This window comes from Pseudorasbora parva, chromosome 1, assembly GCF_024679245.1.
Source record: "Pseudorasbora parva isolate DD20220531a chromosome 1, ASM2467924v1, whole genome shotgun sequence".
Classification (NCBI taxonomy): Eukaryota; Metazoa; Chordata; class Actinopteri; order Cypriniformes; family Gobionidae; genus Pseudorasbora; species Pseudorasbora parva.
The window spans coordinates 9,489,971-9,512,032 of record NC_090172.1 but is presented as its reverse complement, the minus strand read 5'-3'; the positions used below and the strand labels follow the sequence as shown (position 1 = coordinate 9,512,032).

General features: G+C 39.6%; 1 protein-coding gene across 5 annotated transcripts in view; it reads right to left on the bottom strand.

Annotated features, from left to right (window-relative positions):
• frem1a (Fras1 related extracellular matrix 1a) overlaps positions 1 to 22,062 on the bottom strand; it is a 59,583-nt gene that overhangs the window by 23,403 nt on the left and 14,118 nt on the right. For 4 of the 5 annotated variants that reach the window (XR_010898393.1, XM_067418793.1, XM_067418802.1 and 1 more), the window contains exons 6-25: positions 21,666 to 21,989; positions 21,221 to 21,329; positions 18,461 to 18,592; positions 18,000 to 18,344; positions 15,371 to 15,513; positions 15,049 to 15,245; positions 14,823 to 14,913; positions 14,578 to 14,745; positions 13,565 to 13,773; positions 13,360 to 13,453; positions 13,035 to 13,287; positions 12,010 to 12,213; positions 10,973 to 11,158; positions 10,644 to 10,840; positions 8,029 to 8,236; positions 3,965 to 4,109; positions 3,597 to 3,738; positions 3,231 to 3,426; positions 2,855 to 3,119; positions 449 to 866 (exon numbers count right to left, since the gene is read on the bottom strand). Coding sequence is in view for 3 of the 5 variants with exons in the window: in XM_067418793.1 (XP_067274894.1) it covers positions 449 to 866; positions 2,855 to 3,119; positions 3,231 to 3,426; positions 3,597 to 3,738; positions 3,965 to 4,109; positions 8,029 to 8,236; positions 10,644 to 10,840; positions 10,973 to 11,158; positions 12,010 to 12,213; positions 13,035 to 13,287; positions 13,360 to 13,453; positions 13,565 to 13,773; positions 14,578 to 14,745; positions 14,823 to 14,913; positions 15,049 to 15,245; positions 15,371 to 15,513; positions 18,000 to 18,344; positions 18,461 to 18,592; positions 21,221 to 21,329; positions 21,666 to 21,989 (4,026 nt within the window). In the remaining 2 variants the exon portion in view is untranslated. Of the gene's footprint in view, positions 1 to 448; positions 867 to 2,854; positions 3,120 to 3,230; positions 3,427 to 3,596; positions 3,739 to 3,964; positions 4,110 to 8,028; positions 8,237 to 10,643; positions 10,841 to 10,972; positions 11,159 to 12,009; positions 12,214 to 13,034; positions 13,288 to 13,359; positions 13,454 to 13,564; positions 13,774 to 14,577; positions 14,746 to 14,822; positions 14,914 to 15,048; positions 15,246 to 15,370; positions 15,514 to 17,999; positions 18,345 to 18,460; positions 18,593 to 21,220; positions 21,330 to 21,665; positions 21,990 to 22,062 lie in introns of those variants that run through there. The other variant, XR_010898394.1, reaches the window with a different exon arrangement.

Below are 22,062 nucleotides of genomic sequence, written 5' to 3'. Positions count from 1 at the left end.
TACGCATGTTGTACACCAGCACGTTACTAACTCAGCCTTTAAATAACAAATAGCAAATACACTCACGCTCATCTGTTTGCTGGTTTGAAAACAAGGTGTGTTCAGGGCAGGCACAGAATTATGATCTTTCATGTTTTTTGTAAAAAAATAAAAATAAATTCACTATGTTTATGAATGGCATTTTTGCCTGATGTGTTATTGTTCCTATTATTATTATTTGTTGTTCCTGACGGAGTTGAACTGGAGTCTGTGGATTGATTGTCTGATTATGATCACCTGAATATTTGTAGTGTTTTCTATATAAACTCTGAAAACAGTGAATTGTTGCAATGGTGAAGACAGATAGCCAAAACCTCTTGGCTGATAGTTATTTATCTCCTGCTTAAACGTAATTTAAAAATGTAGTTCAACAAAAAATGATGTACCAAAACAAATGATTGCAACTAACTTGCAGAATGAAGAAGACCGGCTCAGTTTGCACTTTTCCATCCAGCAGGAAGCCTCTTTCTGTGCTGTCGGAGGCTGTGAATCTGAACCGATCGATCTGAGAAGCTCCTCCAGAGTGTCTGTATGCAACAGCCAAATCCTGAATATTCTGCTGGGTGAAACTGCTACCAGCGACCAGTGTCTGTCCCTTCAAAAGCAACTGGCCATATTGGGGAGGGAGGACCACCTTGTAGCTCAAGGCAGTGTGTGGGCTGTCAGTATCAGACAGGAATAAGGCATCAGCTGTCAGAGTTATGGTGGACCCCTGTGGAACCCGTAGACCAGTGTTATGCACTAGTGTGGGCAGAACCTTATCAGTCATTTCCACCAAGATCTCCAGGGTCCCGTTGCGAGTTGATATGCCATTGCTGACCACAAACCTATGGATAATGTAGACATATGGAGCAAAGACACCAAGCACAAATTAATAACCATTATGGTACAGTAATCACAGCTGCACAAGAGTAACAATAAAATAAAACAAAACTTAAGATAAACAAAAAAGTTAATCTCACATCTGAGTCATATTTCACCCCACAATAAATATAGAAATAAGAAATTATACATTACAAAAAGACAGTAAGCCTATATTGCTAAAAGTATTGGGACAACCCTCCAAATCATTGAATTCAGGCGTTCCAATCATTTCCATGGCCAAAGGTGTATAAAATCAAACTTGTGAAAGAATGGGTCACTCTCAGGAGCTCAGTGAATTCAAGCGTGGTACAGTGATAGATTGCCACCTGTGCAATAAGTCCATTCGTGAAATTCCTCACTAATAAATATTTCACGTCAGCTGTTACTGGTATTATAACAAAGTGGAAGCAAATGGGAACTACAGCAACAAAGCCATGAAGTCATAAGCCACGTAAAATCACAGAGTGGGGGCAGCGAATGGTGAGGTGCACAGTGTGCAGAAGTCACCAACTTTCTGCAGAGTCAATAGCGACTGACTTCTAAACTTAGTGTGGACTTCAGATTAGCTCAAGAACGGTGTGTAGAGAGCTTCATGGAATGGCCGAGCAGGTGCATCCACGCTTTACATTACCAAGAGCAATGCAAAACAGTTTGGGGATGGCCCCTTTCTGTTCCCCCTTTCCCCCTTTCTCTTATATATATATAATATTAGTTACAGTACTCACAATATGTGTGCAAAATGTGCTAAATTCAAAATACTCCTAAATGTTACTAATGTCAAAAAGCCATTATTTTTGTTGTTGAAAAAAAGTGTACAAAAAAAACCATAATTGAAATATATATAGAGTATATATAATGTTACATTTAATATAAATTTTAAAAAAGTTTTAATATTTATGTTTAATTATTATTTGTGTGCAAATTGTGCTTAATTATCACACAGATAATGTCAAAGGGCTCCTAAATGTTTTTAAACCAGGCAATCATATTTGAATTTACATAAATATTATTTTTATAATTTATTTTGATTTTAGGTAAAAATATAACAATGTTATTTTGCAAGATTCAACCATTAAAGGAGTACTTCAGCGCTGGGAATATGAATCTGTATTTAAACTGGGTCATTAATGTAGTAGAAATGTGAAATATTTTTTTTAATTTGGTGCTTTCTAGACTGAGAAAAGACAGAAAATGTATTTTTGTCTCATGGGGATGAAAGACAACAATTCCCAGAATGCTTCGCTGCCCTACGAGGCCACTCCCAAAGCCACCATTACTAGATTACTGATCACTTTCACTTTCCCACAGTGACCGCATTCATTTTCATAAATTCAGTTCAGTTACAGAACAGACACTACAATTAAAAACTGAACGTGTCTGTTCAATAAAATATGATTTAGCCGCTGAGAGAGTCACAGCCCAAACACTGCAGGAGTCAGATTACATTGACAGTCATGGATGAGCTCGTGATGAGAGCTGAGGTAAAAGTGGCGCGTTTTCAGTCTGGTGAATTTTTCAGTTTATGGTTTTGGAAGCTTAACTTTCATAGGAATTTATTTGATTAGTTGAAACACTCACTTTGCTCCGCATGCCGCTCCTTTTACATGAATGCCTGAGGCTGCAGCTGCGAGCTGAGTGCTGTGAGTGTGATCTCCATCCCCCACGTGCGAGTGGAAAACATGTGGAAATGGCTCCCTCTGCTGGCTGTAGTCTTTAGCCTCTGGCCAAAAATTCCTCAGATGGCGCAAATTGACGATATTTGCATCATCGGAGGAATTTTTCTAGAAATAAACTGCAAAAATCTCTTGTCTCAGGGGGATATGAGGGGAGGGAGCACAATCATTTGAATATACTCCAGGGTTTCTACTGTTACAAAGCCATATGCTAATCGCTGAAGTAACCCTTTAAAAAAAAAGATTGATAATGAACACAGGCTGCATGAGGTCCTTACTGCAGGGTCTCTTTCGGTGAAGTGGCTCTGTTGTCATGAACATAACACACCAGGTTTGCTGCTAGGTCCAGCTGACTGAACGACTGAATTTGCACGCCACTGTGTTTGATATACTCCACATGTCCATGTGCTGGAGGTACAGTGACAACGTAGAGCAGCTTCTCCGGCCTGTCAGTGCCGTCTACCGCCAGCAAGACGTCTGTGGTGAGAACCACGCGCTCCCCACGACTACACCTCACTGGCTTCAGGAACAACGCTATGTCTCCTGGAGAGCAGCACAGAGCAGACTTACTCAGATTTGACTCAGTTGAACAATTTGTTGAGAACTCTTGGACTATAGCATGCATATCCTCAGGAAATAAAAGCAGCAGCCCACCTTTCTCCAGTTCTTTGACTGTAATGTGGAAGTGCTGAGCAGGCGAGCGGTTCTTTCCATCCAACAGGTGGAAGACAAAGAAGTCAGCAGCAGGTTCTCCAGGTTGACTGGTGTGAAGGTAACGTAACAGGTTCATATCCAAAACATGCTGAGAGCAGTTCATTCCTGCAGATACAGACACCCAGTCTGTGCCCACCTGAGGAACAGCAAACATTCTGGATTTGCTACCTTGCTAGTACTGTGTTGGACCCCCTTTTGCCTTCCGAACTGCTTAATTCTTCATGGCATATATTCAACAAGGTGCTGGAACAGATTTTGGCAGTGAGATATTAGATATTTTTCTCACTGCATATTGAGCCAACTGACCTTCATCTGAATGACTCCGTGACTCGGTATGCTCTCAAACACATAGATGATGTCAGAAGAAGGAGTGTCTTTGTCGTGAGCACTAAGCACAGCACTGGAGATCAGTCTGGACTCCCCAGCCTCAATCTCAATGCCAGTGTTCCTGAAGAAATAATGCAAATAACTTGTGTTGTGTTTTTCTTTTGCCCAAAGATTTACCATTTAATGTGATTTATCCATTTTGTAAAATGTATAAGTGATAGTCTTCAAGATTTATGGTTTGAATATATTGTGTAGTATGCAATCCATAATCATATACTTTATTATGTTATAACAAATAAACTAAAGGATAATTCACTGATGAATTACAGGCAATGGGTGACAATTACCGCATAATTTGCGGCTCCTCATCGTTGACAGGCAGGACTTGAACCTGCACGTGTTTCTGGAGCTGGTGTTTTCCATCAGAGAGCTGAACAATAAACCCATCCTGCTCACTTTCAGAATCATCGTGCATGTACATCAGAGTCATGCCTGAGAACAGAGTAACACAAAATATATTGTGTGATTTATTCATAAAAAACAAAACAAAAAGGTTGGGGCCGCATCAAATCACGCAAGGATGCATTAAATTAACCAAAAGTGAGAGTAAAGAATTTTACAGTGACATTATATAGATATATTTGCAGGGCTTGACATTTTTGGTCTGGCTAGTGGATTTACAGAGTTACTAGCCACTCAGTATTTTCAATGGCCAAAATTTTGACCGATATCATAGGGAAAACTGTCATACCGATATATTTCATAGTATCTCATAATTTGGCATCAGGTATATAAAGCTATTGTCACTATAAGACCTGACACAAAGATCAATTACACTGTAACACATGCATTTTCTTTCTCAAGTCTTTACATTCACTTAAAACTTCAACTGTCATAACCGGCATTTTGTGAGCACAAAATCTGCAAGAATGAGTAAAATGATGTGCAATATGCACGATCCAATGCCAAGATTCTTGAAGAGATGAGAAAGCGCAGCTGGTATTGTGTATCTATTCTGCATAAAATAAGTATTGGAAGTGTTTTAGATATTTCAGTATCGATATGTAACGGAAAATAGATATTTTTTGACAACACTTAGTTTATTAATTCAGATGCCTTTTTGCCAGTGCATGTACATCATATATATATATATATATATATATATATATATATATATATATATATATATATATATATATATATATATATATACACACAGTCCCTGACAAAAGTCTTGTCGCTTATCTATTTTCTAGAAATACCTGATATTAACCTGACTTTTAATTAATTCATTGGTGTTAGAAATAGCTCATATGAAAAGCTAAAACCCTCCCAAATGATGTTTAATGCACTGAAATAAATAATTTTCACAGAAAAAATATTTATCATTTAATCAAGACAGAAAGGTCAAATTTTGGCAAGACAAAAGTTGTGTCGCCTATACAGAAATTGAACAAATTTACTGCAAATACAAAAATATGTCAGCAAATTAAGTTGTGGTGCTGTGAGATCCAAATTTAATATCTTGTATGACTTCCATGAGCTTGAAGGACTGCATCCATGCGGTTTGGCAAGGATTCATACAATTTATTGATGAAGTCATCAGGAATAGCTAAGAAAGCAGTCTTGCATGCCTCCCAGAGTTCATCAATATTCTTTGGTTTCGTCTTCCATGCGTCCTCTTTCATCCTACCCCACATATGCTCAATGATGTTCATGTCTGGTGACTGGGCTGGCCAATCCTGGAGCATCTTGATCTTCTTCGCCTTGAGGAACTTTGATGTGGAGATGGAAGTATGCGATGGAGCGCCGTCCTGCTGCAGAATTTGGCCTCTTTTATGGTTGGGAATATAAGAGGTAGCTAAGATTTCTTGGTATTTTAGACTATTGATATTGCCTTCCACCCTGCAGATCTCTCGCACACCCCCATACTGGATGTAACCCCAGACCATGATTTTTCCGCCACCAAACTTCACTGTTTTCTGGGTGAATCTCGGATCCATTCTGGCTCCAGTAGGTCTCCTGCAATATTTGCGGTGACTGTGGTATAATTCAACAGAAGATTCATCTGAAAAATCCACCTTCTGCCGCTTTTCCAGCGTCCATCCTTTTAGCAGGCTGTGGGCCTTGGCAAATGCCACACGGTTTTTCAATTGTCTTTTGTTTAGTGCTGGCTTCTGGGCACTGATTCGACCATGGAGGCCATTTCGAGACAGAATCCGACAAACTGTTCTGGTTGACACAGGGACTTCAGGTGACCAGGTCTCGTGGAGCTCTGTTGCAGTGGAAAATGGGCTGGCCTTGGATTTTCGAGCCAACAAACGGTCCTCTCGAGCAGTTGTCTTGCGGGGTCTGCCTGACCTGGGCGTGTCAAAAACGTCTCCAGTCTCTTCAAATCTTTTTTTTTATCCTCTGTACTTGACGCTGAGACACATGGAAGGTATCTGCCACATCAGCAGTGGATCTGGTCTTCAGCCTCTTGATAATCAAAACTTTAGTCTCAGGGTGAATCTTAGGCATGTTTGCAGAGGTCTAGTTGCAGTTGATGTGAAGGTCTAGTGTACTGGGGTTCTTTTTATACACACTTGAGACCTAATTGATCCATTATTAGTCACAGGGGAAGCTCATATGACAAGGTGACAACACTTATGTCTTTGCAAAAATTGACTCAATGGGCTTTACCAAGCTGTGAATATTAGAATACTTTTTGAAGTTTAGTTTTTCACTGAAACATTATCACAAAAGCTGGTGGGATTAAAATGAGCCATTTCTTGTAAAAAAAATATATTTCAGCGGCACTTTAGGTCAATTTGTACACAAGCGACAATACTTTTGTCAGGGACTGTAAATATATATATATATATATATATATATATATATATATATATATATATATATATATATATATATATATATATATATATATATATATATATATATACAGTGAGAAAAATAAGTTTTTGAACACCTTGCTATTTTGCAAGTTCTCCTACTTTGAACATCCGTCTATCAGCTAGAATTCTGACCCTCAAAGAGGTAAAGAAAGTTAGTCTGCCTTTAAAATGTCCACCTCCACTCCATTTATTATCCTAAATTAGATGCACCTGTTTGAGGGCGTTAGCTGCATAAAGACACCTGTCCACTCCATACAACCAGTAAGAATCCAACTACTAACATGGCAAAGACCAAAGAGCTGTCCAAAGACACTAGAGACAAAATTGTACACCTCCACAAGGCTGGAAAGGGCTACGGGGAAATTGCCAAGCAGCTTGGTGAAAAAAGGTCCACTGTTGGAGCAATCATTAGAAAATGGAAGAAGCTAAACATGACTGTCAGTCTCCCTTGGACTGGGGCTCCATGCAATATCTCACCTCGTGGGGTCTCAATGATCCTAAGAAAGGTGAGAACTCAGCCCAGAACTACACGGGAGGAGCTGGTCAATGACCTGAAAAGAGCTGGGACCACTGTTTCCAAGGTTACTGTTGGTAATACACTAAGACGTCATGGTTTGAAATCATGCATGGCACAGAATTAAACCAGCACATGTCCAGGCCCGTCTTAAGTTTGCCAGTGACCATTTGGATGATCCAGAGGAGTCATGGGAGAAAGTCATGTGGTCAGATGAGACCAAAATATAACTTTTCGGTCATAATTCCACTAAATTGTTTGGAGGAAGAAGTATGATGAGTACCATCCTAAGAACATGATGGTAGCATCATGCTTTGGGCGTGTTTTTCTGCACATGGGACAGGGCGACTGCACTGTATTAAGGAAAGGATGATCTGGGCAATGTATTGCGAGATTTTTGGGAACAACCTCCTTCCTTCAGTTACAGCATTGAAGATGGGTCGAGCTGGGTCTTCCAACATGACAATGACCCGGAGCACACAGCCAGCATAACCAAGGAGTGGCTCTGCAAGAAGCATATCAAGGTTCTGGCGTGGCCTAGCGAGTCTCCAGACCTAAACCCAATAGAGAATCTTTGGAGGGAGCTCTAACTCTGTGTTTCTCAGCGACAGGCCATAAACCTGACTGATCTAGAGAAGATCTGTGTGGAGGATTGGGCCAAAATCCCTCCTGCTGTGTGTGCAAACCTGGTGAAAAACTACAGGAAACGTTTGACCTCTGTAACTGCAAACAAAGGTTACTGTACCAAATATTAACATTGATTTTCTCAGGTGTTAAAATGCTTATTTGCAGCTATATCATACAAATAAATAAATAAGTATATACTGTATGTATGTGTATATATATATATATATATATATATATATATATATATATATATATATATATATATATATATATATATATATATATATATAATTCAACCTAGTGGGAGTGACTGTGCTGGCGGGAGCTAATGCCAAGCCTGCAAAAGAAAAACTTAAAAGACCTAAAAGTACAGTACCGCTCCTAAGGTCGTCCATAGTGAAGTGCTCCACAGGGACCTCAGATCCACGCTTGTAATGTGTCACATCATTTCCATGTGGGACACTCATGATGGAGCCGTGCTGAGGCTGCTGGACTATGCTGAACATTAAACGGTCTCTGGGAACATCAAGATCCACCGCACTGATTATAGATGGGTCCAACTCTTTCATGTCTCCCTCCCGAACCTAAAAGATGAATGTTGATCATAACACCTAAACACATTATAACAATGTTTCTTGATACAGATCATGCCAAATGTATAAACACAAACCTACTCACTTTATTTAGTTTTTTTATTGTTCACTTTATTCAGTTATGTACTGTTATATACCCTACACTCTTAGAAGAAAAGGTCCTATATAGAACCTTAAAATGGTTTGCCTAAAAGTTTTTTGCCTAAAAAATAAATAAATAATCTGCCAATGGGGTAAGAAAAATAATCTTAATCCACTGGCAGATTATTTTGCTTATTTTAGGCAAAAACTCACTCAATTTTGAGTAATTTTCCCCAAAACAAGACAAACTTTTGCATATGTAGTAAATGCTTCTCAATGTAAGAATGTTTTGATATTTGGACTTAAAACAAGACAAAAATACTAAGTAAGAAAATCATATTTTTTTTTTGCAGTGCATACCTGTGTTTCTGTCTTATTGTTTGCTTTGGTCACATGTTCATTTGTCTATGTTTACTGCCAGTTTCCTTGGTTACCCTTGTTAGTTTGGTTTTGTTCAGCTGTGTTTAGTTATCTTCCTCCGGCAGGGTGGTCGTCCGCTGGAGTGGTATGTGGAGGAATTTCTGGAGTATTCCGACCTGGTGAGCTGGAAAGAGCCAATGGTCAATGCTTGTTTCCGGGATGGACTGAATGATGACTTGTTTTTTCAATTGTTGTAATCTGAGCTTTGCGACAAGTCTATTAAAGACTTTATTAATTATGTCCTCCTTCTAAATGGTTTTGATTTCTTTGTTGATGCTTTTGATGAAAGCAGCTTAAGTCATGATCATCCAGTCCATCCCCGCAAGCCAGAGGACTTTCCAGCTCACCCAATTCCAGGGCCCTCCACATGCCACTTCACTGCGGCCACTCCTGCCGAGAGGGCCTCTGCCATCGAGGAGCCAGCGCAGGAAGGCTGGCTTATAGATTTCCGCCCGCTCCCTGTCCAGGAGGATTCTACTCCAGACTCTCCTGTGCCCACTCCCTGTTTCCTGGATTCCGCTCCAGACTTTCCTGGGCCCACTCCCTGTCTCCTGGATTAGGCTCCAGACTCTCCTCTGCCCGCTCCCTATCTCCTGAATTCCGCTCCAGACTGTCCTGTGCCCGCTCCTTGTTTCCTGGATTACGCTCTGGACTTTCCTGATCCTGCTGGCCACGAGGCCGCTCCCACCGCCATCCACGAGCCCTCCACTCCACCCTGGACTAGATTTTTTTTTGGGGGGCCGGGCGGGCAAGTACCCGTGGGTGGGAGGCATGTGGACAGGACACATCTGGGAGGGGCTCCAGTTCCGCCCAAGGCTCCTGATCCACCCAAGGCTCCAGTTCCGCCCCGGGCTCCAGTTCCACCCAGGGCACCAGTTCCGCCCAGGGCTCCAGTTCCACCCAGGGCACCAGTTCCGCCCAGGGCTCCAGTTCCACCCAAGGCTCCAGTTCCACCCAAGGCTCCAGTTCCACCCATGGCTCCAGTTCCGCCCAGGGCTCCAGTTCCACTCACTGCTCCAGTTCCGCCCAAGGCTCCAGTTCCGCCCAAGGCTCCTGATTCGCCCAAGGCTCCTGATCCACCCAAGGCTCCAGTTCCACCCTAGGCCCTTGACTCGCCATGGCCCCACCCTGGAGGCCCCCCGGCCAGTCAAGCCCCAGTGATCCCGCCCCCAGGACTCCAGGGTGCCAACTCCCTCAGGAGGGGGGCATTATGTTACATATCTGTGTTTCTGTCATGTTGTTTGCATTGGTCACATGTTCCTTTGTCTATGTTTCCTTAGTTACCCTCGTTAGTTTAGTTTTGTTCAGCTATGTTTAGTTATCTTCATCTGTGTCACCTGTGCCCCTCATTAGTCATCTGTGTTGGAATTTAGTTCTCCCTTGTTCACTCACTCGATGTCTGGTCAACGTAACGTTATGTTGGATACTTGTATGTACTTTGTACCTTTACATCAGTAAACTTCATTTGAGTAACGTCTGTTCCTGTCTGTGCCTTCTTGCCGGAGCCAACCGTAACACTGATCATCAACCAGATTGAACTGGATTAAATATTTTGAATGTTCCGATCCAATCTCACTTCTGACCTGTTATGCTGCCTGAATCATAATCATACACTGTTCGTTTGTTGGTCAGATAAGAATTGCCCTTTGTAAAAAAGCACTATGTAAATAAAGGTGGCTTGACTTGACTACAGCCTTCTTGGCCAAGAGAATAATTGTTCTTAGAGTTGACAGAAGATTGTCTTGTCTGGTGGACAAACAGATCAGTCCATCGTAAGGTTAATTCTGCTCTATTTAATTCTGAAAGCTAAAACCCATTATGATTAATTATCCAAATTTCCCTTTTGAGCTAATTTGCTACATAGCTGTGTTATTTACAAGATGGTTGCCTGACTGACCGTGATGTTTCTGGCCAGGAAGTCTGGAATCTCATCATTGGTCGGGCGAATGATGATGTAGAACGATACTGAAGAAGACTGCTGTTTCCCATCGGACACATGTAGCATGAGCTGGTCAGTTGTCGGCTCCATCCGCTGGTGTCTAGACTGGACATAGTTAATGTGTCCATTCAACAAATCCCTGTAGGTGAAACAGGCTGAACCAGGAAAAAACAACATTATTATTTAACCACAGGCTCCCTATTATATATACCATGGAATAAACAGAGGCAATGACAAATGTTAAAACGGCTAGATTCAGTGAAATGCACATAACAGAACTGACTCACCAATACTGATTCCCATGTTGCTCTTTTCAAATCCTGGACTGGGCAGGATGTTCTCTATGTAACCAAACTGTGGAGGAGCAACCAAGATGAGCTTAAGATCCTCTGGAGCAGAATCTTGGTCTTCAACTCTCAGATGGGTCACCGTGATGGAGGTTGACCCCCCCTCATCCACCATAAGCACCTCACCTGATGGAAGAAAAAATGTGTCATGGACCCAAGCATGTCAGCAACAAGTAACAAATGCTAAAATATCTCTTGAAAGGAAAAGGTGTGCTTAATTGTAATGAATGTGCACTTGTAGTGTACTTCAAATCTTAAAAGTATTAAAAAAAACTACTTGCAGACAATACAACATATTGAAATATAAGGCCACTTAAGTCTACGTTCATGGCTATGTTTCTTAAACTTAAAAAACTTCACTTTGTAAGAGTCAAATTTTCAATGTCATTTGACTAAAGCACATGTAAAGTTAATATTCTTCATTCAGCTTCATTGTTACAAACGTGTAATAGCAAATAAATTAAAATTCACTTTTAAAATGCGTTTTTCAATAGAAGTTATATTAACGTTTACCATTGTCAGTACATTCAGCAGTACACTTTAACCATATTTCAAAGACAATAGTAGCAATTATGAAATTACATATAAAGGTGTACTTAAACTAAATGGATCAAAAAAAAAAGTAGCTGGATCTAATATAATTTTAAACTATAATACATTTTGGTTGAAATGTATCAGTGTCTGAAAACATACTAGTGAGTTCGCACTCAAGTTCAAAGTATATAATTTCTATAAGAACTCTCTTTAAAAGTATGCTAACGTACTTTTTTCTCACAAGTGATACGAATCATACTATAACTGAGATTATAGATATTATACTGTAATCAACAACAGTGACACTAAAAATGCATTTGAATGTTAAATAGAATTCATATTTTGTTTTATTACATACAAAGGTTCTTACTTTCTGCAGCTCCATACATACACTGTATAACTGCATGTTATAATAACATCAGAAAGAAAAGTTTTCCCATTACCAACAGCAATAGATGGTGGTCGGTTGTTCACAGGATAAACAGTAATATTAAGGTCATAGACAGGCAGGGAGTTCTGTATTTCAGGTGTTTGTGCACTGAAGAAAGTGGCTTTGTCACTGCAACAGGAAGGAAGTAGCCCTGATTCTCCATCAGAGATCACAAACGTGACAACGTCATGGCGTGGTTGTAGCCCAATCTCATGTCCTTGAATGTAAAATGTATATAAATGTGTTACTTCATGGGTTTATAATCATATTTAACAAAGAATATCAAATAAATGCATTTAGATACCTTTGCAAAAAAAAAGAAATGCACATTGAAAGTACACATGTACTGTACTTCAAATCTTTAAAAGTAATAAAACATAATATTTTTTAGATAATATTAAAGCAGATCATTTTACATTAAATATATTAAAGGCGTACTTAAAGTGTACTTGAAGAGAGTAGACTTTCATGACTGTTTCTTTCTTTATAATCTTAAGTACACTTAAAAGGTTAAAAGGTGCACTGTAATAACGTCAAATTCAATGTTATATATATATATATATATATATATATATATATATATATATATATATATATATATATATATATATATATATATATATATATATATATATATAAATAAATAAGTAATTAACAATAACAAATACTTGACATGCAAGTTTCAACAGAAATGATCAACATATATTTTAGTTTTCCATAAATGCATTCAGTCCATTCAGCAGTACACTTTAACTATATTTCAAAGAAAACAGAAGTAATTCAGAAATTGCAAAAGAGATGGACTTAAGGGGCTCAAAAAAGCACCCTGAAATTCGCTTATATAGCATTTAATATAAATTTAAACTAAAGTCTGCAAACATTACATTCACTACATATACAGAACTATTTTGTATGCTGAAGTGTAATTTTTTACAAGGGTAGGTCTAAATATGGTTGGAAATTAAGTTCAAACAGAGAAAGTGAAACGCAATCAATATAAAAAGTGAAATAAATCCATTACTATTATTCCTATATTACCTGTGTGTCTATAGGAAATGAAGCCAGCAGTTATATCTGCTTGAATGAAGCGGTCCACCACCATGCCATTTCTTTGAACTACTCCATGATATGGTTGTCGGGCGATCATATACATTAATGTGCCATCATCACTGTCAGGATCTGTGGCACAGATGTACTCCACAGTGATGACCACTTCCTGTCCCTCTGCACAGGCTAAAATGGGTTTCAAACCTCCCACTAGCACTGGCACCTCATCGTTGACTGGCGACACCTGTCAAACATGCGTTTGTTAGATGTGTTTTCTTTTGATAAAAAGTAGTTAAAAAAGAAAGATCTCCATTACCTTGACATGTAATACAAAGTCAGCAATATTGATCCCATCGGTGGCAATGAATTTAATATCATCATGTTCTGTCTCAGAGCTGTCATGGCGATATCTGTTGAGACAAAATTTGTCAAAACTAAAGATAATATAGAATAAACCTTGTCAAATACTAGTTAAAGTGTTTATGATGAACCCAAACAAATTATGATGAACCACATCTGACCTAACTTTTAGGCTTTTCAGATCCCTGACTGTGAAAGTCTGGCCTGGACTCATGGCTGTGCCGTCCAGATAAATATTGCCATGTTGAGGTTCCATCTTTAGCTCCACATGCAGAGAGTCCTCAATTGAGTCCTGGTCCATTAGACGCACATGTTCTTCACTCACCAAGGTCTCTCCCCCCTCATCCACCATCAGCTGCCTCACATGTACCTAAAGACAAAAAGAAGCACATCACAGTACTCAACTACCACTTGTGTTTGTATAGTAATGATATCTATGTTTAATAAATGGTTATATTTTATCAAATAGTTTAGTAGAATAAGGTAATTAAAAGTGTAGCATTAGCATTATGGTCACTTTTAAATCAGCTGCTAACTTATGCAAGCTCAAAATAATAAACAAAACTTAATACTTTATTATTTTCTCGATTCATTAAATACAATGAATTGTATGTATCAAAAAGAGAGCACATGCTCTTGAAATGCTGGGTGGTTTCAACCTGTGTTTGGCCCAAATATGGACAAACCCATCCATTAGGTTTAAGATTGTATTTAAAAAAAAATGTTAGCCAATAGTTGGGTTTGTCCATAATTGACCCAAACATAGGTTGAAACAGCCCAGCATTTTTTAGAGAGCAGGAGTAATACTAGAAGAAACCTAAAGAACACTATGCGCAAACAAGAACTGACGAAGAACAACGGAAACGCAAGGCTATAAATAAAGAGGCAGAAAAAGAGGCAATCAAACTAAACAAAACTGAAACTTATGGTAACAAAAACTGGAAACAGGAACTAACTTATTTTGTACAAAGGGCTTAAAAGTTTAGTTTGCTTATTGTTTATTGATTACTAATAGTATGCCATTCATGGATTTATCGCCCCCTAAAGTGTAAACATTGAGCCTGCAGGCGGCATCAAAACATTGAGAGAGTAAGAGAAAAGTAATAGCACAAACCACTAACAAGCACTATACTTATTATCTGTTCTGGATTGAGTAGGTGAGGGCTAACGTTACCTCTGGTGCCAGGTTATCCACTGGTAGAATCGTTATGTTGAAACAGATTCCAGCGGTCATGCTGCCTTGCTGGTTGGTCACTGACAGGATAAACTGGATATGCTGGGGGTAGGGTCCAATGTCCAGGATGGGAGGCATGTAAGCAACTTTCATGTAGTTAACTGCATTCTATAAAGAGAGGATAATTTACAGCTTAAGTTTCTTTGGGGGAAATTATATGTCTAACCCTAGTTCTGAGTATTTACCTGAGTGAAAAGTCTCAGCATTGGGGTGTTTGGGTCCTTGTTAAATTTTGGGATGCTATCAACCAGAAACAACCTTCCTGCATCAGACCCTCTATAAATCAAAATGTACAAGTATTACCATCATCCTGAATTCCTTCAGCACATACATGTCAAGTTATGCTGCAAGTTTCAATGGAATAGATGTGTCCTGCTGTGGACTTCATAGGCTTCTAGTTTAATTTTGTACCCATAGGTGGTGCTGTAGAAAGGTGGGGTGGTGACGGTGTATGTGAGCTCACTATCTGGTGATTCCAAGTCAACAAAGTGCAGCTGTTGCTTGGTCAAGTAGGTGACGTCTGTCTCATTGACAACCAAGTGCCTGGTCACACCTGGTGCCTCTTGTGGAGGCTGATCAGGGACTGGCTGGATTTGAATCACAATGACCTGCAAAGATCACCTGGTTAGTGAATAACATCCAAACTCTGAAAGTCAGATTAGAGGAAACAGCTGAAAGACGCTAAAACCTTAGAAACTCCTATTAGATCCTAGAGGGGATGTTATAAACTTACCTGAGGCTCTGAAAGATTAGGAGGGTCATGAAAATCAGAGAGCACCACCTCAAAAGAGTCATCAAACACTTCACTGCCTAAGTGCCGATAGTAGATGATGGAATGGAAGAGGTCCTTCTGAAGAAAACGGTTAACAGGATATCCTGAAAAAAATATGTTTGCTGTGGTATTTAAAGGATGCCTGAGGAAACTTGGTTCCCTAAAAAAGATTTTTACTTGTTCTAAAGAAAATGTGAATGCTGTTTTTTCGGGTTTCTGTGTGCGGACTCACTTTTATTAGGTGGCCTTAAAGGGGGGGTGAAATGCTGTTTCACTGTTAAAGACTTGGATTCCCATACTAAACATAGACAAAGTTTCAAAAACTAATGTTGGACGTTTGAGTTTTTCTTTGTCAAAAATACTCCTTTCGGTTTCTCACAAGTTTCGGAGAGTTTTTTTCGAGTATGGGTCGGCTTGACGTTAATAGAGCGGAAGGTCCTTGTATGGGCCGTACGGGCTCTTCTCCCGGTAGGGTGCGCGTGTGCGCGTGACTAGAGCGAGAGAGGAAATGCACACCCATAAACACTCGCACAGCTGCAGATCCAGTCGTCCGTGAACACTTATGTCGTTATAGTCCGGGCCGCGCTCCACTTTATTCCTATGGGTGACATCAAGCGACTTCACCGCTTCAGCACAGCATTCCGGGAAGGCAGCGCTGCATTTGAACCAATTTGAACGCAGAAATGACGGGAAGCTTCACAACATTCGCGGATTTCCACGGTCACTGCTGTCACAGGACTTAACCAAATCATACCAAAGAAGTGTGTTTTTGACAGAGCGGTCCCAGCGATAAAGGTTCGGTCCTGCTTTGGAAGCAGCCGGTGAGTAAAACTGCTTCAAATGTCTGTGCTGTTGGCTATCGTCACGTGAGTAAACATCAGTAAACGACACGATCGCGTGCTTCGTCATTCAAATGCGCTATAGGTTAACGTTACTCCATTGTTGTTCTATGTATAACGTTACACTAGTCTGACGTACAAAACCGTTTTGCTTGCTACTGCTAAGGTTTAGTCACATACAATAGTCCATAAACCGAATCATGTCCTCATAAACTGCGAGTAAACACACAAATGTTGACAGGCCACTAAATACAGTACATACCACAGAGACGGACGTCCTGATGTTGCTGTTTCTCCTGTTTTTTTTTCAGCCTGATTCTGGATCACGTATTAGCTGAATCCGATTGATAGCCATGGGTTTCTCCACGCTTGAGGACGTCACCGCTTTGTGCGCTCATCATTCTTTAGCTCCGCGCACACGATACACCTCCAGCCGCTCGTTTTTTTCCGGAAAAACTCGGTACAGCCTATATTTCTTTTATAAATATAATAAAACTAAAGACTTTTCGGAGATATGAAGGATCCAATACTACTCTATAGGTACTCAAGATTGACATGAGATTGACTGAAACAGTGTTTCACACCCCCCCCCCCCCCATAACCTTTTACTAACATTTTAATGAATTATTTGATACAATGCACTTATTGTGTACATACATGTTTTTAACTCATAGTGGTTTCTATGATGTTGCATCAGTAGGCATTTGCTAGAGTACTTTGTGTGTTACTAGGGTGTTGCTAGGCATTGTACTTATTTTTCATGTAAGTACATAGTAGCTACGGTCACCTAATATAAAGGGCCCTGGGTACTTTGCTAGTTTGTTGCTATGGTGGTACTAGGTGGTTTCTATGGAGTTCTGAGTGTTTTCTAGGGTGTTACAATAGGTGGTTGCTAGGGAGTTTTGGGTTGTTACTAGGGCATCACTAGGCGGCTGCTAGGGAGTTCTGGGTGGTTTCAAGAATTTTGCAATAGTGTGTGCGAGGATATTATGGTTGTTAAGACGGTATTAATTTTTGGTTGCTAGGGTGTTTTGGGTGGTTAATAGGGAGCTGTTAGTTGGTTGCTAGGGAATTCTAGGTGGTGTCCATGATGTTGCAACAGTAGGTGTTTGCTAGGATATTATGGCTGTTAAAAGGGCATTCATTTTTGGTTGCTAGTGTGTTATGGGCAATTATTAGGACATTACTAGGCTGTTGCTAAGGAGTTTAAAGGGGTTTCTTGTTGCAACAGTAAGCATTTGCTAGAGTGCTTTGGGTGGTTACTAGGGTATTACTAGGCATTGGATATAATGTTTTCAGTGATTACTAAGAAGTTACTAGGATATAAAGGGTGGTTATTAGGGCATTAATATTTGTTTAAGGTGTTATAAATGGTTACTAGAGCATTACCAGGCGGTTATTTGGGAGTTATAAGTAGGACTTAGGCCCCCCTAGGCCATTCATAGAGTGTTACGAGTTCTGGGTGATTTATAGGATGTGTGCTAGGATATTATGGGATGGTTAGTGGGGTGTTACTAGGTGTTATGGGTGGTTACTAGTGAGTTGCTAGTTGGTTGCAATGGTGTTCTGATTGGCTTCAAAGGTAGTCACTAAACTGTTCTAAGTGGTAACTAGGGCATTACAAGACAGTGCTAGTGTTCTGGGTGGTTAATATATAAAGTGAAATGTATTGATTTGGCTCCGTAAAATACTAATCGGATAAGGTGCATATAGAGGATTGTCTAGTTTTCCTATATATCCCTTTTCCTCACCTGTTATCCCAGGACCAGGCATCTTCATGATTTCCCCGGCCTGAGGAGGTCTGGTGATGTTGAACATGATGTAGTCATCACTGGAGTCCATATCACAGGCTTGCAAAATGGATCCTCTCAAAAGACCTGTCTGACCTTCAGACAGCTCCAGTACCATATTGGTAATGAGGAAGGGTGGACTGTCATCTTTGGGCAGGATGTTGATGGGAAACTTATGTCTAGTTTGATGTAAGCCATCAGTAATCCGTAAAACTATATAATCTTTAGTAGTGTCACTGTCATCATGATGGTAGTGTACTGCACCATCCTTAATATCCTTCACAGTGAACATGAAACCTTTTCCTCCTAACATACAGATAAACATACAGCGGTAGTGAGGTTTTGTGAAAATGCAAAGATATACTGTATCTAAAATATGACTCAACTGATATAAAAAACTGAACTGAAAATGATATGTATACCTCTAACAGTTAGTCTGCCATGCTGCAGCCCATCCACAGTGATGATCTTCACAGCCTTCAGGTTGTCATTGTCAACAATCTGCAACTGATCCCATGTAATTGGACGAGACTGACCTTCCAAAAGACTAAGACCTAATTTGATAGAAATAAGGAGATAATCATTTGTCTGGCATTCATGACACATCCTGATCTTTCAAATCATCAGATACTGTAATTTCCTGAACGTTCTGGATTTCCCCTCAGGGTTCAATTAATGGTCTGCAACTGATGATATTTCCCTGGCATTTAATCACCAACACTCTGGGTTTTTTTTGTGATCTTAAAGAAAGTTAATTTTATTTCCTAAATAGCCCACTGCCATTTACATTCAGTGTGATTTTGGCAAGTAAGACATATTCCTCTAATCTAACATGTTCCCTAAGTATATTTGAGTAGCCTGACAAGCCGGACCCACATCAAGATGTTGGGTCTAGGAAGTCACCATTGACAGGGCTCAATCCGAGGGGTGGGATAAACGGTTGTCTTTCAAACTTCCTCTGCACACAATTGGATAGCGCTACAGCCAACCAGAGCAAAGTGAAGAGGAGCTAATTGATAAATAAACTTTAGCAAAACTCCGAACACATCTTCCTTTCTTAAGAATGATTAAAGTGCCGTTCTTTTCTCAAATAAAAGCTTAACTCCAAGTCTTCTTGATATAGATAGATAGATAGATAGATAGATAGATAGATAGATAGATAGATAGATAGATAGATAGATAGATAGATAGATAGATAGATAGATAGATAGATAGATAGATACACACACTCCCCTAAAGGATTTTTATTTGGAACACCATACTAATACTGTGTTTGACCCCCTTTCGCCTTCAGAACTGCCTTAATTCTACGTTGCATTGACTCAACAAGGTGCTGAAAGCATTCTTTAGAAATGTTGGCCCATATTGATAGGATAGCATCTTGCAGTTGATGGAGATTTGTGGGATGCACATCCAGGGCACGAAGATCCCGTTCCACCACATCCCAAAGATGCTCTATTGGGTTGAGATCCGGTGACTGTGGGGGCCATTTTAGTACAGTGAACTCATTGTGATGTTCAAGAAACCAATTTGAAATGATTCAAGCTTTGTGACATGATGCATTATCCTGCTGGAAGTAGCCATCAGAGGATGGGTACATGGTGGTCATAAAGGGATGGATATGGTCAGAAACCATGCTCAGGTAGACCGTGGCATTTAAATGATGCCCAATTGGCACTAAGGGGGCTAAAGAGTGCCAAGAAAACATCCCCCACACCATTACACCACCACCACCAGCCTGCACAGTGGTAACAAGGCATGATGGATCCATGTTCTCATTCTGTTTACGCCAAATTCAGACTCTACCATCTGAATGTCTCAACAGAAATCGAGTCTCTTTTTCCTATTTGTAGTGGAGATGAGTGGTACCCGGTGGGGTCTTCTGCTGTTGTAGTCCATCCGCCTTAAGGTTGTGCGTGTTGTGGCTTCACAAATGCTTTGCTGCATACCTCGGTTGTAACGAGTGGTTGTATTTTGCATGCCAGGCCAGTAGTTGGCGATGCCACTTTGTCAAGTAACTGTAAGGACTTCGGTCTGATGTTTTCTTTTTCATTGGTTGCGTGCTTTGTTTTTCTTGAGCACATAGGCTTATTGACAAGTTGCCAGGTGATCGCTATCTTTGTGGTATTTCCCCCTCCCCTTCGTTATCCTTAATTCCCATTTGGGCTCACCGTTCACCTGTTGCTAATTCTCCCTCTTTATTCTTCCCAATATTAGATCCTTTTGTTCTCAGTCTTTTGTCAGAGCGTTGTTGTATGTTGCTTTCGCTCATTACCTAGCCTGGCCCCCAAAGTCTTGCCCCCAAAACGCTGTTGTCGTGTAAATGAACAGCCAAAATGCAACAAAAAAAAAATGTAAACGGCCTCGGAGTTGAAATACACAAATGAACATTCTATAGAGATAGTCACACTTTTATTCACAATGGGTAACTAAGTCCAGTTCACAACTGTTACTGATCAATCCAACAAGTCATTTTCTTTTTTCTAATGTAAGTTTTTTCTAAAGATTTGTTATGCAATTTTTGAGAAATTATTCACAAATACAGAACCATGTTGTTCAGGGTAATTTATAACTCCATCTATCAAATGTTCTGTTTAAAACAAACAAACAAAATTCTTAAGCAAAGCAATGAGATGAGAACAGAGCAACATGTGTGTGTGTGTATGTATATGTATGTATGTATGTATGTATATGTATGTATGTATGTATGTATGTATGTATGTATGTATGTATGTGTATATATATATATATATATATATATATATATATATATATAGTGCCTTGCGAAAATATTCGGCCCCCTTGAACTTTGCGACCTTTTGCCACATTTCAGGCTTCAAACATAATGATGTATAATATAACAAATGGCCGAATAATTTTGCACGCCAAATTTATAATATCCAATAAATTTCGTTCTACTTCATGATTGTGTCCCACTTGTTGTTGATTCTTCACAAAAAATTACAGTTTCATATCTTTATGTTTGAAAAATGAAATGTGGCAAAAGGTCGCAAAGTTCAAGGGGGCCGGATATTTTCGCAAGGCACTGTATGTATATATATATATATATATATATATATATATATATATATATATATATATATATATATATATATATATATATATATATATATATATATACTGTATATATGTAAATATGAAAAAGGATGCACAATACAGACCCATGTTCCATGATACTCTTGGTGCATTGGTGTCAGCTGTCCTGATAGACACATGTACCATCACAGGCTGGCTTTTCTCAAAGTAGAAATCATACACCTCAAACTCCACCTAGTAGAAATTAACAATGCATACTACTAGTAGTAACTACTGCATTATGGAGTTAGTTCAAATAATTCTGTTAAACATTAAGTTAGTATAGTTCCCTTGCAGAAAAAAATAAGTCCTAAATTGTATTGAATAATGCACCTGTCCTTCACAGTGTCCCTCAGATCTGAAAAGGCCATTTTAAGTGTACTTAAAGAGTTACATTTAAAGTTAATATATTTAAGGTATTAATATATTAACAAACAGTTTTAGAAAACCTTACAGTTTGCACTTTAAAGTATATTATTTAAGGACTCCATAAAAGTATGCTACATTGTATTTATTTTCCACAAGGTTTACCTCATAGTTCCTACGCTGAGTGTGACTGGAGTTTGGAGGCTGGTAGCTGATCAGCATGTCGTTGAGATCCATCCAGGAGAAGGAGGAGATGGGTTTGGTGTGATCTGACAGATGAGTAATGAAGCCCTCATTAGGGGGTTTAGTGATGTTGAACACCAGCCTCTGTTTGGGCGTCTCATCATCCTCTGCATCCAGAGTTGCCGTGGAGAGAGGAGTCAGAATGAACTGGTCCACCTCTAAGATGAACATGGACATAAAAGCAGGCTTGGGCGGCTGGTTGGGCAGCGCGTCTTTAATGGTTATTGGAATCCAGGCCTGCTCTGACTGATTGGAAGGTGGGCAGAACTGGTGTTAATAATGTAGTGTAAAAATGCAGTGATAAGAAAATGCTTTTATT